Source organism: Fukomys damarensis, unplaced genomic scaffold (genome assembly GCF_012274545.1).
Source record: "Fukomys damarensis isolate Sample0158 unplaced genomic scaffold, DMR_v1.0_HiC HiC_scaffold_4, whole genome shotgun sequence".
Lineage (NCBI taxonomy): Eukaryota > Metazoa > Chordata > Mammalia > Rodentia > Bathyergidae > Fukomys > Fukomys damarensis.
The window spans coordinates 51166847-51181846 of record NW_022900916.1 but is presented as its reverse complement, the minus strand read 5'-3'; the positions used below and the strand labels follow the sequence as shown (position 1 = coordinate 51181846).

Below are 15000 nucleotides of genomic sequence, written 5' to 3'. Positions count from 1 at the left end.
TGGTAATATGAGAAAATTACTGTCTGGGAAGTTTGAATTATTTTTCCTACAGAACAAGACTGCCAAACTGAAGTCAGAAATGTAATAGAACACATTTTGTGCCTAATTAACTTCGTGTACCATTAACTTTCTCCCCCGAACCACTACTGCCTATGTGAAGAGATGACTTTATGTCTTTTATCTGCTCTTGGCCCTTAAATTTGGATTTCTCTAGTCTAGTATGTGCTAATTTCTGCATGCAGGCAATAGTTAATCCATTATGTTGTCATTTAATTAACTATGGTAATTTGTTATGTTAATTCATGGTGTTCCAGAAATTAACCATTAATTATTTCCTGATTACATCAAATTGGTAATTGTGTTGTATATTTACATTTTAAAATTTTTACCTGAATGTTTTCTCAGAAATGAACCTTTCACATAGCTGAGATAGGTTTAGGGATGTTCTAGGTCATGTATCACTTTGTGTGTGAACCACAGCTTGGTTTCATTTATTTCTGGGCCATATTGATAAGTAGTATGTAGTTAATCTTACATTTGAACCGTATCACCTTGTTTTTCTGTGTCCTTGGATATCCTGGAATAGTAGTAGGAAACAACAAACTAGAATGTATCTTTTTATCTGAAATGACTGATACCCACTCCTTTTGTGTTTTGACTTACAAATCATCTGTATATGTTTTTCTTCCAGAAGCCCAACCTTAGTAAAAAATATACCAACAAGTTTAGGCTACGGAGCAGCTCTGAATGCCAGTTTGCAGGTAATATCATTAAATGCACTTTTACATCATTATTCCATTTGAATGTTTTGGCTTCCTTTTTTCGGCATGCTTTGTATTTAGGCAAGATTGTGACTGTTCTTAATAGTTGGTTTATCATCCAAGTAAGTTGTAGTACCTAGCACTGTGAAAAGCCCTGGTTCTAATTCAAACTACTTTTGATGTGAAGAAGCGAGAAGGACACCCTGTGGCAAAATCTGGAACACTCGGTTTTCCTGCAAATGCTAGACGGATAGAAGCTTTTGCAAATGCATGTGGCTTTGCATTAATATTTATCCAGGCTGTCATAAGTGATTTCACATCATAGTGTTGGGGAACATGGTGCTTGTGGCAAAAACTTTAAAGTTTAATTATAATATATAATTTTTATGCAGAGGAGGCAAATGTCAGGACTTCTTTATTTTAAGTTAAGTTCTGGTCATTTTTAAAAAGCAGAGCAACTGCTTATATTATCCTGGAATATTTCATGACATGCAAGGAGCCAACATTTTATTATGCAAAAGGCTGAAACATGAATGAGAAAGTTTACTGCTGTTGTTTATGTGTTCACACCACACTTAATTTCCTTGCTATATGTGCCACAAGTGACCAATTAGAAATTTTTGTCATTCCTGTGCATTTAAGTACTTCTAAACTATCTGATGCAATTTGAGCCTACTAAAAGCAGACACATTTAAAATATTATTTTAAAGGGTATCACTAAAGTTGTCTCACACCCTCTCCATTTCACTAGGCTGCCTTGGCAGAGAGCAGTTTACCTTTGCTAAGTAACCCTGGACTGATCAATAACGCATCCAGTGGCCTCCTGCAGGCCGTCCACGAAGACCTCAATGGCTCCCTGGACCACATTGACAGCAACGGGAATAGCAGTCCAGGCTGCTCGCCTCAGCCACACATGTAAGTGTGGCTAACCAGACCCCTTGAAGGGAAGAAAATATATTCCTATGCTTCTAAAATTTAGTATTCTTCAGAAATTATTAATGGTGGATAAGTAAAAACTATAAGTGGAGTTAAATTGGACTGTGTTCATAAGATTAAAAAAGTATATCAAAATTAGTTTTAATATGTCTTATAAATTCTCCCAAATGCCCTATAATTATTGTTCTAGCAGTCCTCAACTGATTCTTAGTACTACTAACGTTCTCTTGGGCATGAGGCAGTGTGTGAGATGAATCTATGTCTTATGGGTCATTATCACAGTTTGGTTTGTATGGTGTAATAAGAATATTCATGATGGAATAAGTTGTCATAATTTTTACTACTATTACAGGTCTCTAAACCATTTATGAACTGTAGTGAAGACATTGCCCATTTTTATAAACCGTAAAATGCAAAGTTTAACTGTTACCCACAGTTTACATAGAAGCTAGTAAAGTGTAACTTTTTGCCTGTCTTATAAATCAGTATAATTACATATTCAACTTTAATTACTGGTGCGTCTGTATTGGTAAGTTTTATACGTTATATTTTATGCAAGACTACGATTCCTATTAATATTTAGCAGCTAACCATATCATTAATTACTCTAAAATCTTTCCCCTACCATCTTTTTAATGGAGCTGAGAGAGTAGAAGTATTAAAAATTGATGTATTGTGGATTTCAGAAATGTGTGTGACACTTTTAAAAAATGCGTGATCTTATTCAGTAGTGTCAGCATATCAGATGCTTGTTTACTAAGAAGTATTGACCCTGGTAGAACTTAGAATTCTGAAGGAAACATTAGAATCTGGTTAATGAAGTGTATATATCATCCAGTTGTTAGCACGAGTTGTAACTTATGTTCATACTTCTTTGAGTTAAATATCACATTCTTCTAACTTCAAGTTAATGAAGTAGTATTAGTTCTTTCCCCCATTTTTATGTTTTCTTCTTCCTTTAATTTTTTGAATTAAATACCTTGTCAAAGACTGGAAAACAAAATACAATCTTTCTGTGTGCCGATGTCCTTTCATGAGATATTACTTTTGTTGACTTTCTAAATATTTTTTCAATCAGACACATTCATGTCTTTTAAAAGGTTGTGCCTAACTGCTTTTTGGGCACTTTTACTCTACCATCACCTTTGCGAAAAACACAATGTGAACATTAATGTGTTTAATCAGGTTCCAAACCATTACTTTACCAAAATGGAAAAATTTGTCTTTTGGAAGTATCTTTAGATGTATTAAATAATACAAAAGAAGTAATAAAACTCAAAGTAGAAAGAACATGAATATATGCTCTTGGGAGTAGCACTACTCTAAAACAAGGAAAGTGAGAAATCATACAAAAGTTTTTATATCCCTGCTTTATCCTATCAGCCATGCAGTGGGTAGCTGGAGGCCTTTTACTTTCAGCAGTTCTCTTGAGTATGCTAATGCTCACTGCCAGTATAAAATGCTAAAACAATAAAACTTTAAAGAGCAAACAAAGTCAGATCCTGTTTTCCTCCCTTTAGAAAAAAGACCTAGTTCAGAGAAATGAAAGACATTCATAAGTGTAAGCTGTTAGTGCATTTCTTAGGCAATCCTGACAGGTTGTTACAAACCATATACAGAGGATATGTAAAGAAGAATTAAAAAAAATATACATATATAGTTGTCCAGTGCTAAGAATATTAACATAAAAATTAAGGATTTAATAAAATATTTTATTAAACATTATATTTTAGAACTTGAAATAATAATTGGGATAAATTATGGCATTGTTAGTTTTGTAGTAGTTTTATTTAGATTTGTTACTTGAGATTTTTTTGTTTTATTATAAATTTAATTTAAGCTGAATCATATCTCAAAAATAATAGTATGTGTAAAATAATATAAAGTTGTATATTTAATTCCTGATATACTGCTGCTATAATTTTATAAAATTAAAATATTCCAGGCTAATATGCCATACATTGTATGTTCATATGATTTAGTGCATATGAAAAATGCTTATATTGATCTTCTATAGATAAAAAAAAAGATCTCTGCTACAGATTTCAGAAAAGCAAAATATTAGAGGTAGCTCAAACCTTATCTTTCTCTAAATAATACAAGCTAAAATCAAAATTTTAATTATCTTGGAAAACTTGAGTCAATAGCCATTCTTTGAATCTGTTTCTTCTGCTCTTATTAATTCTTTGTATTAGGTGTCAAATATTGATGGAATAGCACGTCAGTCCTCCATATTGTCATCTTTCTCACTTTAAGATGCTTAAAATACTTAAAGAATATATTTAAGAATCTTATACCATTATGAGGCAAATGAAAAATATGGATCTAATTCTCTCAGTTATAATGTGGTTGCAAATAATTGAATACAATTCATATTATTTGGAAATTAAACAGAAGTGAAAGACAGTCAAGGAACATTTCAAGAGCATGATTTTGTGTCCTAAAATGAACACACAGTGCTCGTTGCTCTGGTGGGGATTGTGTATGCTGATTGCAGTTACAACAGGCGGCAGTGGGCCCAGTGATGTCTGAGCATGGGCTCTGGCGCTGCCTTCAGTATTCCAGCCTCAGATTCAGCACATTTGATACTGGTCCAATGGAAATTAACAGGTTACTTAACATTTCCTCCATCAGTTTTCTCAGCTGATAATGAGGTAAGTAATAATAATGCCTACCTCATAAGATTCCTGTAAACGAGGGCCTGGAACTTAATAATTGCTCCCTGTGTCTCTCATAGTACATTGTGCTTAGGTACTGACTTATTTTACCTCTTGTAATACCTCATTGTTACTGTCAATAAAACTCTAAACAATACAACAATGTTTGCATTTTAATGTTTGTATACATTCCAGAAATCCATAGTTTCCTAGACAATCCCTTTTCTTTTATTCCTACCTCACTTTATAATTCATAAAATGAACATATTTTTGAAACTGAGGTAATAGGACTGAGAAATTTATTTTTGGTAGTACATTCCTCAAAGTAGGTAGGCTAAAGGATTTTTGAGATATTAAGAAATACTATGTGAAATTGTAGGCAATGAACAATTCAAAGTGTAGTAAACAGTACTTTTACCAAGAATCAGGTGCACATAATATGTGTTCAGAAAGCAGGGAGAAATAGGTTTGACAGGAATTTAGAATGTTCAAAGGAAAATAGAATGTAGGATACATAAAGACTTAAATACCAAGCCATGGTGATTGTTTAAGTTATTATGAAGCTTTTTGCTGTTATAAGGTTGAGTTATAAGGTTGATACTCAAAACTATGCTTTAGGAAGAGCAATCATCTAATGACATCATGACTACATGTATATTTGATATTAAGTTTTGTATAGTAAGGTATTCTGAAATTTGATATTTAGCTTGTATAGTAAGATATTCTGAAATTTAGACAGAATGGAAACAGAAGATTAATTCCTGCAGAATGTTATAGCTGGTTTAAATATGAAACTAGCAGAGGAATAGTCAGGAATTGATAGGAAAAACACCAAAGCAAAACAACCACCTTAAAGGTGGGGACAAACAAAAAAATGAGGAAAAATCATAGTTCCTCTAAAAGCCCACGGAGAAATAGAAGGTACAAGAAGATGAGCTAAAGGGGAAAATTATGAGTTCAGAATTTTACTTGTAGAATCAAGGAACTTCAATATCCTTAGATTCAGGGGGGAAAACACTAAAACCTTTTGTTTGTTTAGTCTTTTTATTGAACTTCATGATAGTAAACTCAAGCAGAATATAGATGCATACCTAAGGTTTACGGGAAAGTTCTGAAGCATTAAAACAATGGAATAGACAGACAATGGACTAGTGCTTCTGAAATTTTTTTTTGCTGAACCAAAGATGCCAAATTATCATCCATATCCCATGCTCCATACTTTAGTACTTTCTTTCCTTCCCAATTTTTACGTTTACAATTCCTTGAATAAAGGCTTATACAGATTAGTGTGTTTATTTGGCCTCAAGCTCTTTGCTTTTCTGCCCTCTCTTGTCTGCTTCTCCCCTGCTCTCTCTTACATAAATTTTGCCTTTTACATTGGTTATATTTCCTATTTTTCCAAGCAGTTCTCTTTTGCATAAGGGTTTGCTCCTTATTCCACTATTTGGAGCTGTGTGTGCTTGGGTGTTCATGCATTTGTCCCTGGCCACATGTACAGTCATGCATGAATGCTTACTCATTTTTTGGATATTCTTAGCATAGAGGCACGTTTCATAAAAATAGAGACTATGTTTTACACATATTTTGGTGTATGAAACCCATAACATGTTCAATTATGTGCAGTGAGCATACAATGAAAGTAGATACTCATTATGAGGAATCGCATTGGAGATGACTTTTTTTTGCGGGGGGGTACTGAGGATAGTACTCAGGTCCTGTGCTTGTGAGACAGGCAGCAGAACCACTAAGTCAAACCCCTGGCCCAGAGATGACATTTAATTAGAAATAATTTAACTTCAAAAGTTAAGAATAAAAGCTAGAAGTCTCCTAGAACCCTGAAAGAGGAAGAATAAAAGTGATTTTAGGAAAAAAGAACAGATAAATATGATGTTTATCTTTATGAGGGCACTAAATTTTTAAAAAATATTAATAGAATATACTTTTTAAGTTTAATTTTAATTCAGTTTATTTGATTAATATGTTTTATGATTGTCTGAATTTATGTGAATAGAAGCTTTCGTGTTCCTTCACCTCATGTGTGATTATCTTCCCAGACCCAGTTAAATGTTCTCTCGTTGAAAGCAAATTAAAAGGAAAAAACTGAAATCTTGCAATATAAATCTCAGATGAGTGTTGAAAATTATTTTAGCAAAAATTAGGGAAGATTAAAGCCAGATGCCATTGTATACGTGATTTTTTGAAATTTGTTTGACTCTTTTCAGTCAACTATTTGTTGATTCAAAGTAGGTACTTAATTTTTTAATGTGTGTGTGTGGTGTATGTGTGTGTGTGTGTGCTGCTGTTCAAAGTTCTAGAACCAGGCTTAGCATAAACAAATGTAAAAGACATATCCTTTTAAGAATTGGAGCTGAACATTATTACAATTCATAACACTGTTGCCTATTCATCTCTGTGCCTGTGTTCTCTTTTTGTCTGATTTTTCAGAATTCTATAGAATATAGGTAAAAATTACTTTAAATTCCCACTTTATACAGATGTTTACCTTTTTAAAAACTACTTTAAAAGTTACGAATGATGCTGTTTAAATAAAAACAATTTAAACTTACTTTCTTCTGACAGATGTTAGACTGAAATGAGTGAAAAAGAGAAAAAATCAGTTGGACTGGATCTGCAAAGTGAATGTTTACTGACCGTCAGTCCACTTCCTTTCTCCTTCTCCATTGGAGGAAAAAAGAGGAATTTAATGATGTATTGACTGTGTTTAGTTTAACTGTGTTGTTTCTTTTTTTTAAAGCAATTGTTTTTCTCACTCAGTAAACTGGCTCGGATTTGCCTCTTTATTTCTCTTATAAAGTGCTAAATAAAATTCCCATTTTTATATTTTCAAATTTTGTTTTCAGATATCAGAATGAATGTTCTTCCCAGTTGGTTTTGTATCCAGGGCTTTATACACAAAACTACCCCTTGTCATGTCATTCTTCTTCCTGATTGTTAGAGTCTCCTACTGGTGAGCTTTCAGATCATTTCTTATGTATCACTCCTGAATTCCATTAGCTTCTGTGTCATTTCAAAATTTTACTCACTCAGTAGTCTACATTATTTACAACTGATTCTTATTTTCTCCCTCTTACAAAAGCAAATATTTAGGGTCTGAGAGTTGGTGATATTCTATAGAGAATATTAATCTTCTGTAGAGAATGCATGTAAAAGTAGAAAATAAATTTTCTATGTCTTTCAAAACTTTAGCATAAGGAAAGGTGTCTTATCAAAGGAGTAGTGTATTATTTCAGGATTGCCCTAGAAATCACTTTTGCAGTAGAGATCAGAATGTTGAATGCTTCTTCCAAGTGCCTCAAAACTTTTTGTATAAGTGTCCCAGGAACTTTTGCAACATACTTTGTTTCTTGAGAACCACTGTTGTGATATCCTTATATTAAAATTCCCGCTCTCTGATCAATAAGAGCTTGTTGCCAAAGACAGACACCCACTTTGCAAACCAGTATTGGAGATACTCAGGTGTATGGTAATAACCCTTCTCCTCTCCATTCTCATTAGCTACCTTAAAATTCAAATTGCTGCTTGTAGGCACATGTAGAATTTGCAGATCCCACACCTTTCGTGGGTGGTATTTTATATAAAATCCCTACAGATCTCAGGTCTCTTTCTGTGGACAAAAGCATTTGAAATTAGAGTGCCTCAGAGGAGAGCAGTTGAAAGTGACTGGCACCTCAAGCAAAGGAAATGTTCTCTCATTGTTTTCATTCCTGTCAAGTCTGTACTATTTTTGCTGATGTTTGGGATCATTATGTTGCATATGAGGGTCTAAACATAAAAGAAGTTTTTAGCCTCACATGTGTTGTCACAGATTTTCTTATTAACACTTTTTTAGTCACCTTTAATTTTTTTTCCCTCTTAACCTTTCTGAGCCTCTTATAATTTTTACTCTGATGTAATTCCATTTTTATTTAATCTCTAAACTTTTTCATTAACTTTGCTGGTTAGCTTTGAGATTGCTTTCCAAAATGATTGTACAGAACTTATGATGATGCCAGCTCTTTATCATCTCATCTCTTTTTAAAAGTGCTACAAGTGTGGATCAGTAGCTGCTGGTCTTTTTTATATTATTCCAGTCCCCATATGTGGCGCTTAACAGCTCATTCTAGTCCCTCTTAATAAAAAGATCCTCCTAGAGGTACAGTACCTTCAGCTAAAATGTGTTATATCCCTACCGTGCCAATTGTGGAAATTTGTGGGTTCCTATAGGGTTTTGAAGGATTTTTATAGAACTATAGAGATGCTATCTGACATCTGTGGTGTGAAATCCCATAATTTAGGCAAAGTGTGTCAGACAACTTTAGCTGACAGTATTGTAGCTTACTGCTTCTGTTTTATATCTAAAGAAGATGCTTTGTTAGAAGGCATATCTGCATTTTTACTGACACTAGTTGAGCCTTAGAAATTTCCTTTCTCTAAAGGTCAAAGAGTCCTTGATGAAATTGTTTAAAAAAATGAATATTTTTCAATACTAATTTTTCTCCTTCTAGATCAGGAGGAAAATGAAGATTTTACACACTTATGTGGAATTTTAACTTGATATAGGACTTGAGAACTGAACATATATTTGGATGCTTGACAGGCTAAAATTTAGCATTCACATAAGTAACATGTCATGCTTGAAAATTTCAACAACAGTTTAAAGGACAGATTTGCTAAATTCCATAAGCAGCTTCTATCTTTAGCATAGAATTAAGTAACATACATAAACATTAGTATAATTTGCATAAGTAATAGATAATCAAATCGTTTAGCACAACTAGTACAAACTAACATTTAATTTTTTCCTCATCTGAAAGCCAGACTGAAAATAGAGTAAAATCAGCCGAGACAGTTAAAATGCTGGTCACGCATTATCTTTTTATCAATAAATTTATACTTGAAACCCTATGCCTTAGATCTCTTTTGTTAATTAGTAAATCAGAGAAAGCAGTAACTGACTAGCTTTAGAATACAAGGATGGATTGATTGTTTTTATTCCCTACTCCTTTCTTGTGTTTAGAGCTGTGTGGTTTAATCTAAGCAAAGGAGTACTTCCAGAAGAGCAGCCAGTCTCAGAGACCAGATAGACCTAGTGACATGAACCACATGTAACTTGGGTGGAAAACAACCTCGGTAAATTTATCCTTGGAGACAACTTCACTGAGAGCCAGAGGAGGGTGGGCAACATTTTATGGGGCACATTGGTAATGGGAAATAGGTAACATTCTAGGAAAATAAGATGAGCCACAACCCCAAGAGACATGAATGGCCACAGGGCCCAGCTACAGTATTATAAGATCAAGATCTTCAAGAAACCAGAACCCAGTTGTCAAATAGAATTAGAGAGAAATGGGGATATACACCCCATACACACATCCATCCATCCTATGGCTTAAATGTAGTCCAAGGAACACAGAAAAAACACAATTTTTGGTTGGGCAGTTGGAAGATGAGTTGGAGCAGCAGTCAAACTAACTGACTTGCCAATGGTCAAGATGTGATTTTGACTTGTTTCTCCTGCCAACATATCAGAAATACAAAGGTCCAGATCTTGAGCAGAATGTTCATTGAAATTATTATCTTATGAGACAAAATGCAGTGGCACCAATTGTATCTGCATGAGCAACTACCTTGATTCTGAGATTGGGAGTAGTATATTTGTATTTTTCAATGAATAGAGTAATTACATATGTATTTTTATTCCATATAGATGTTTTGGGAATCTCTATCAATTTTTATATCAAAATACATAATAAATGTTAAGGCAATATATTATTTACTTTTTTATAATCAACACTATAGTAAAACTATATGAAAACATTTGGCAGTAAGCCCCTAAGTCATGGAAAATTCAGTTTCTTTAAACATTATTACATAAACTTGAATAAATTTCAGTATAAGGACAGGAAATATTAAAGAAATTTTGGTTATATAATATACAGCATATAAAATTATGTATTTTAAACTTAACACAGCTCTTTTGTTAGATTTCTTTAAATTTCTATTGATTTTAAATGGAAATTTGAAAGGACCTGATCTATTGAAATGTAAGATGGAAGTGTGCGTGCATCAGTAAGAATAGAAATATATCTTCAAAAGGAAGCTTTTATTAGAATTCTCTGAAAATAATAATTCTTTGTGAGCAAACGCTAAAGGGCTGCATTTTTAAGAAATTAGAGTAAAGGAGAATAAGATTTATTATATATATTAAAGATGTGTTCTGTCTTTAAAGTGAAAAATTAAAGTTTTACTGCTTTTCTCTAGCTAGGAAAAGCAGGAGGGAAATTTAGTAAGGTATTTTCTACTGACATTAGAAAAAGCAAACTGTACTTGGGAATCATCTGTTTATTCCAACTTTGGAATCATCTGTTCATTTCTTTTATAAAGAATGTTTTCCTTTTCATTAAAAGATAAGAAAGAGAATTTTTATTCCTGAAAAACTAGAGTGATGGACCTGAGTATTGTTCTGTAACAAAAGCTACATGTAAGTGCATGACAAGGATCAACTTATTCAATACTGGAATTTTGTATAAGAGTAGACAGTCTTAAAAGATAAGAGATTGGAAAAAAGTTGAAGCATACTAGTAAAAATCTGTTGTTAACCTTTTAATTTATGAGAATTAGTTTTCTACTTGTAATTGATTTTAATTGTATATCTTATTCAGTTCTAAAAATTAAAGAATTAAATGTTTCTCTAAAGTTGCTAAAAAAATTGAGAATCAAGACTTGTCATGTAGAGGTACAAGATCCCAACCATGAATGTAACTGTACTGTATCCCTAAAATGTACCATAAAACTCAATTAACAATTAAAAATTGTATATCTTATTCAGTTCTAAAAATTAAAGAATTAAATGTTTCTCTAAAGTTGCTAAAAAAATTGAGAATCAAGACTTGTCATGTAGAGGTACAAGATCCCAACCATGAATGTAACTGTACTGTATCCCTAAAATGTACCATAAAACTCAATTAAAGCTGAAAAAAAAATCTAAATTTTAGTGTGATAATCTTCAGTATCCTTTCAAAAGCTTAAAGTTTTAAATAAAAATAACTGGTTTAAGACTAAAAATAATTTAATTTAGATTAGCCTGAGATTGGCTCTCAGTTTTGTTTTTTTGTTTTGTTTTTATGTTTTTTGTTTTTGGTACTGGGGATCAAACTAGGGTGGTTGCACTTGCAAGGCAGTTGCTGGAACCACTGAGCTGAATCCCCAGCCCAGCTCTCAGTTTTAAAAAGTCTTAACAGAATGCTTTGTTTTAAAAGTAAGCTCTTCTATTTAAAACTTTAATTTCACTTCAATTATCAACTTAATTTTATAGTACTTTAAATAAACTACTTCCTAAACTAGAAAACAAAACTATTCTTTGTAAACCAAAAAATAAGAATTACATGGATAAGAAACATGAATTGCTTCTCATTTTCATCTGGCTTCATATAATTGAAGTAACTAACTTTATAACTTTTACAAGTCTCTCATCGAATTCTAAATATAATTATATCATTTCCTTTTTATATGTACTAGGAGGAAATGAGCAAAATGGGATATCTACAATTTCCATTTTTCAAATGCATTCTAAATGAACAGCAATTATTTTTACCAGTTTTACTGTGAAACTTCATCTTTGAAAAAAATGTTTTAGTATTTTCTCTTTTACGTGATTACACCTTCCATGATGCCAATGTTACTAGACATTACATGTTCAAAGGAATGAAAACAACAGTTGAGCTTTATGAAATTGAGCCTATTTTAGTCAATTCTTAGGGATATTTGGAAATTTATTTTACCTTCAAAACCATATTGTGGTGAGCAGAAGGTTTTGCCATTGGCAAAATGGATGAGACTGAATCAAAATATATTCAGACACATATGAAACTGACAATTAAAGAGCTAATCATATACTCTGATTATTTGAAGGGCTGATGTACCAGTAGTTATCGCTGCTTATTCATCAGTCTTGGGCCAAATACTAAGCAAAAATTATAAATAGTGAAAAGAAAATCTCATCTTGGCATTTCCTTTAAACTAGAAAAAAAATATGCCATTTTGTGAAAGGGTAAAAACCTATGAAAATCAATGGAGTGTGTATGCTTTACATTTTAAGTGTTAGTAATCAGCCATTATGTAACAGTAATAAGAGACAAAGGAGACTGACTGATCATAAATATTTTCTGTTGGACTATATATGCTCTGTAAGTTAAAGGTATTTAAACTAAATTTAGTAGGCATAATGATCAAACACTAAGTTTAAGTGATGTAAAATGAAGTAAATAAGTATGTGCAGTGTATCAAGAGGAAATAAAATGCATGGTTTAAGAGCTTACACATATTTCACTACATTCAAATATGTTTCTTGAAACACAGTATGTATAAGTTCATCTTACAAACGATTGCTAAACAGTGTCAAGTAACATCAGCTTTCATAAGATTGCAGCGTATGAATCCTACTCCTCTTTCTGAGGTTAGCCTTTTGAGTACTAACTGGGAAGTAATTTTTTATGATAATGGTCCAGAATTACTGACAAAACTACAGTGTATCCTTCAGGACAAGGGAATTAATTTTTATAAGATTTTTTAAAAGATGTATCATTTTACTTTGTAAAAAAACATTTACTGATCTGTTGCTAGGTATGCTATATTACATGTGTCCAAAATGTTCTCAACTAATAAGGATGGTATGAAGAGTAGTTGCAAGGAAATTGCCTATAATGAGTAAATGAAAATATTTTTAACCTCGTCTAACATTTAGTCTTGATTAGTAAATCATTGATAACATTTATCCATGTCAAACATATGAGCCATAAACAGTGAGTATTTCTTAGCAGCATTTATTGAAATCTGTCATATGTATCATGAGACTTGACATTTCTATGATCAGCTCCAAGTTTGGGGTTTTGTTTTGTTGTTTTGTTGTGTTTTTCCTGCAGTGCCACGTACTTGCACAGGCTAGGCAAGCACTCTACCACTGAGCAACACCCTGATTCCTAGCTTTATGGTATTAATAAGTATCACACTTCTAAAAAGTCCTAATCAAATTTACATTGTGATGCCAAGTCTCTCATAATTGCGTGCCAACAATTGAACCTAGGTACTGGTATGAATAAAAATAGTTTACTAATTATATTTGACAAAATCTAAATAAGCAAAGGTGAGAACGTAGTATTTCATTCAACAGTCTAACATCTATTTTCATAAATATATTTGGAAAGCTTTATTCATAGTACATTTTTACTCTGAATAAAAATAGGAGCAGTTATAAGACCTTTTACTTAGTCTTAAAAGAGAAGAAAGTGAATCCAATTTACATTCCTGTAGGGGACTGTGTGACCACAATCTAAAAAGATAAACTCGGTCTGTTGTAATTTAACTCTTTGCTTTAGGGTACAGGGGAACATTAACATTTCTCCTCCCTCTCACTGGTGCCTTAGGTTCTTATAAATTTCCCAACAAGAGAAGCAACACATTTCTTTAGGCCACAAAGCAGTGGAGTAATGTAGCCAGTTTTCTGTGGTTTGGGTATATACCATTACTGAGGGAGACTATAAAACAGAGATTAACAAGAATATAAAAATCAACTGCTGCTTCTCAGTTCCTGCAGAGGCTTGCCAGGTGGAATGGTCCAGAGATAAGTTTCATTTGTCTGCTGAATAAGCATATATTGAGCACCATTATGTGCAACCTCCTGTGCAAGGAACTGTGTTCGATGATGTGTGTTTACAGAAGTTAAACTTCCTTAGAGAGTAAAGACACAGATCATGATAGAGACTATAGGCGAAGACATGTTAGGAGCCGTAAACATTGCTGAGTCAAAGATGTAAGCATGTGCATGCACACAGGAAATCAAGCAGACTTCACGAAGGATGTAGTTTTCAGTTAGGCTTAATGTGAAGTAGAGTTTCAGATTGAGGTTGATGAAATTGATAATACTCAGCTGTTTGGCTACACAAGTAGCAGCCTCAAATACTCCGACCTGGAATTTAGCAGAGTTAAGGAATGAGAGGGTAGGTGCAGAGGATGTGTGGGTATGAGCCAAGGTGACTAAAGCTTAGGTCTTACTCAGAGATTAGATAATAGGTCTGATGCCTTAGCTTGGGCAATCTGCCTGGAGAGGAATAGGGACAGGAGGAGACTGGATGGAAATATGAAAGCCATATATTAGAGTTGGTTAATCTCCAGACTAATAATACATTAAAGGCATTAAGAAAATTCCCTGTTTGGAGGTGCTTAACTAGATTTCCAGGAGTATATGATACCCATTTACAAAAGGCTTACTTTGGAAAAAGTTCTAGCCCTGCTGTCATGTAGTTGGATGACTATAGATAATGATAACGTATAATGTTATTTTTAAAAGCTACAAAGAAGGATTCTGAATGTGTTCATCATAAAGAAATGGTAAGTATTTGAGCAGTTGTTTAACCTGATTTAAATATTACACAGTGTGTACATATATGGAAACATTGCATAAAAACCTATGATTTTTACAACTTCGTGCTTCAATCAAAAATTAAATTTTAAAAATTAAAAACTAAAATCATTCTTACTTTTTACTTTTTGTTGCCTCTCTCCAGAAATAGATTTTTTTTTTCACTTAGAAAGTAGCAACAATTTATGCACTTTCGTTTAAACACTCATTTTTAAAGTATATAGTATAT

The 15000-nt window shown here is 32.8% G+C and overlaps 1 protein-coding gene across 1 annotated transcript in view; it reads left to right on the top strand.

Moving 5' to 3' along the window:
* The window catches only part of Foxp2 (forkhead box P2), a 426522-nt gene that overhangs the window by 399860 nt on the left and 11662 nt on the right, over positions 1-15000 (top strand). The window contains exons 20-21 of the mRNA XM_033758206.1: positions 692-761; positions 1513-1676. Of these exons, the coding sequence (XP_033614097.1) occupies positions 692-761; positions 1513-1676 (234 nt within the window). The remainder of the gene's footprint in view (positions 1-691; positions 762-1512; positions 1677-15000) is intronic.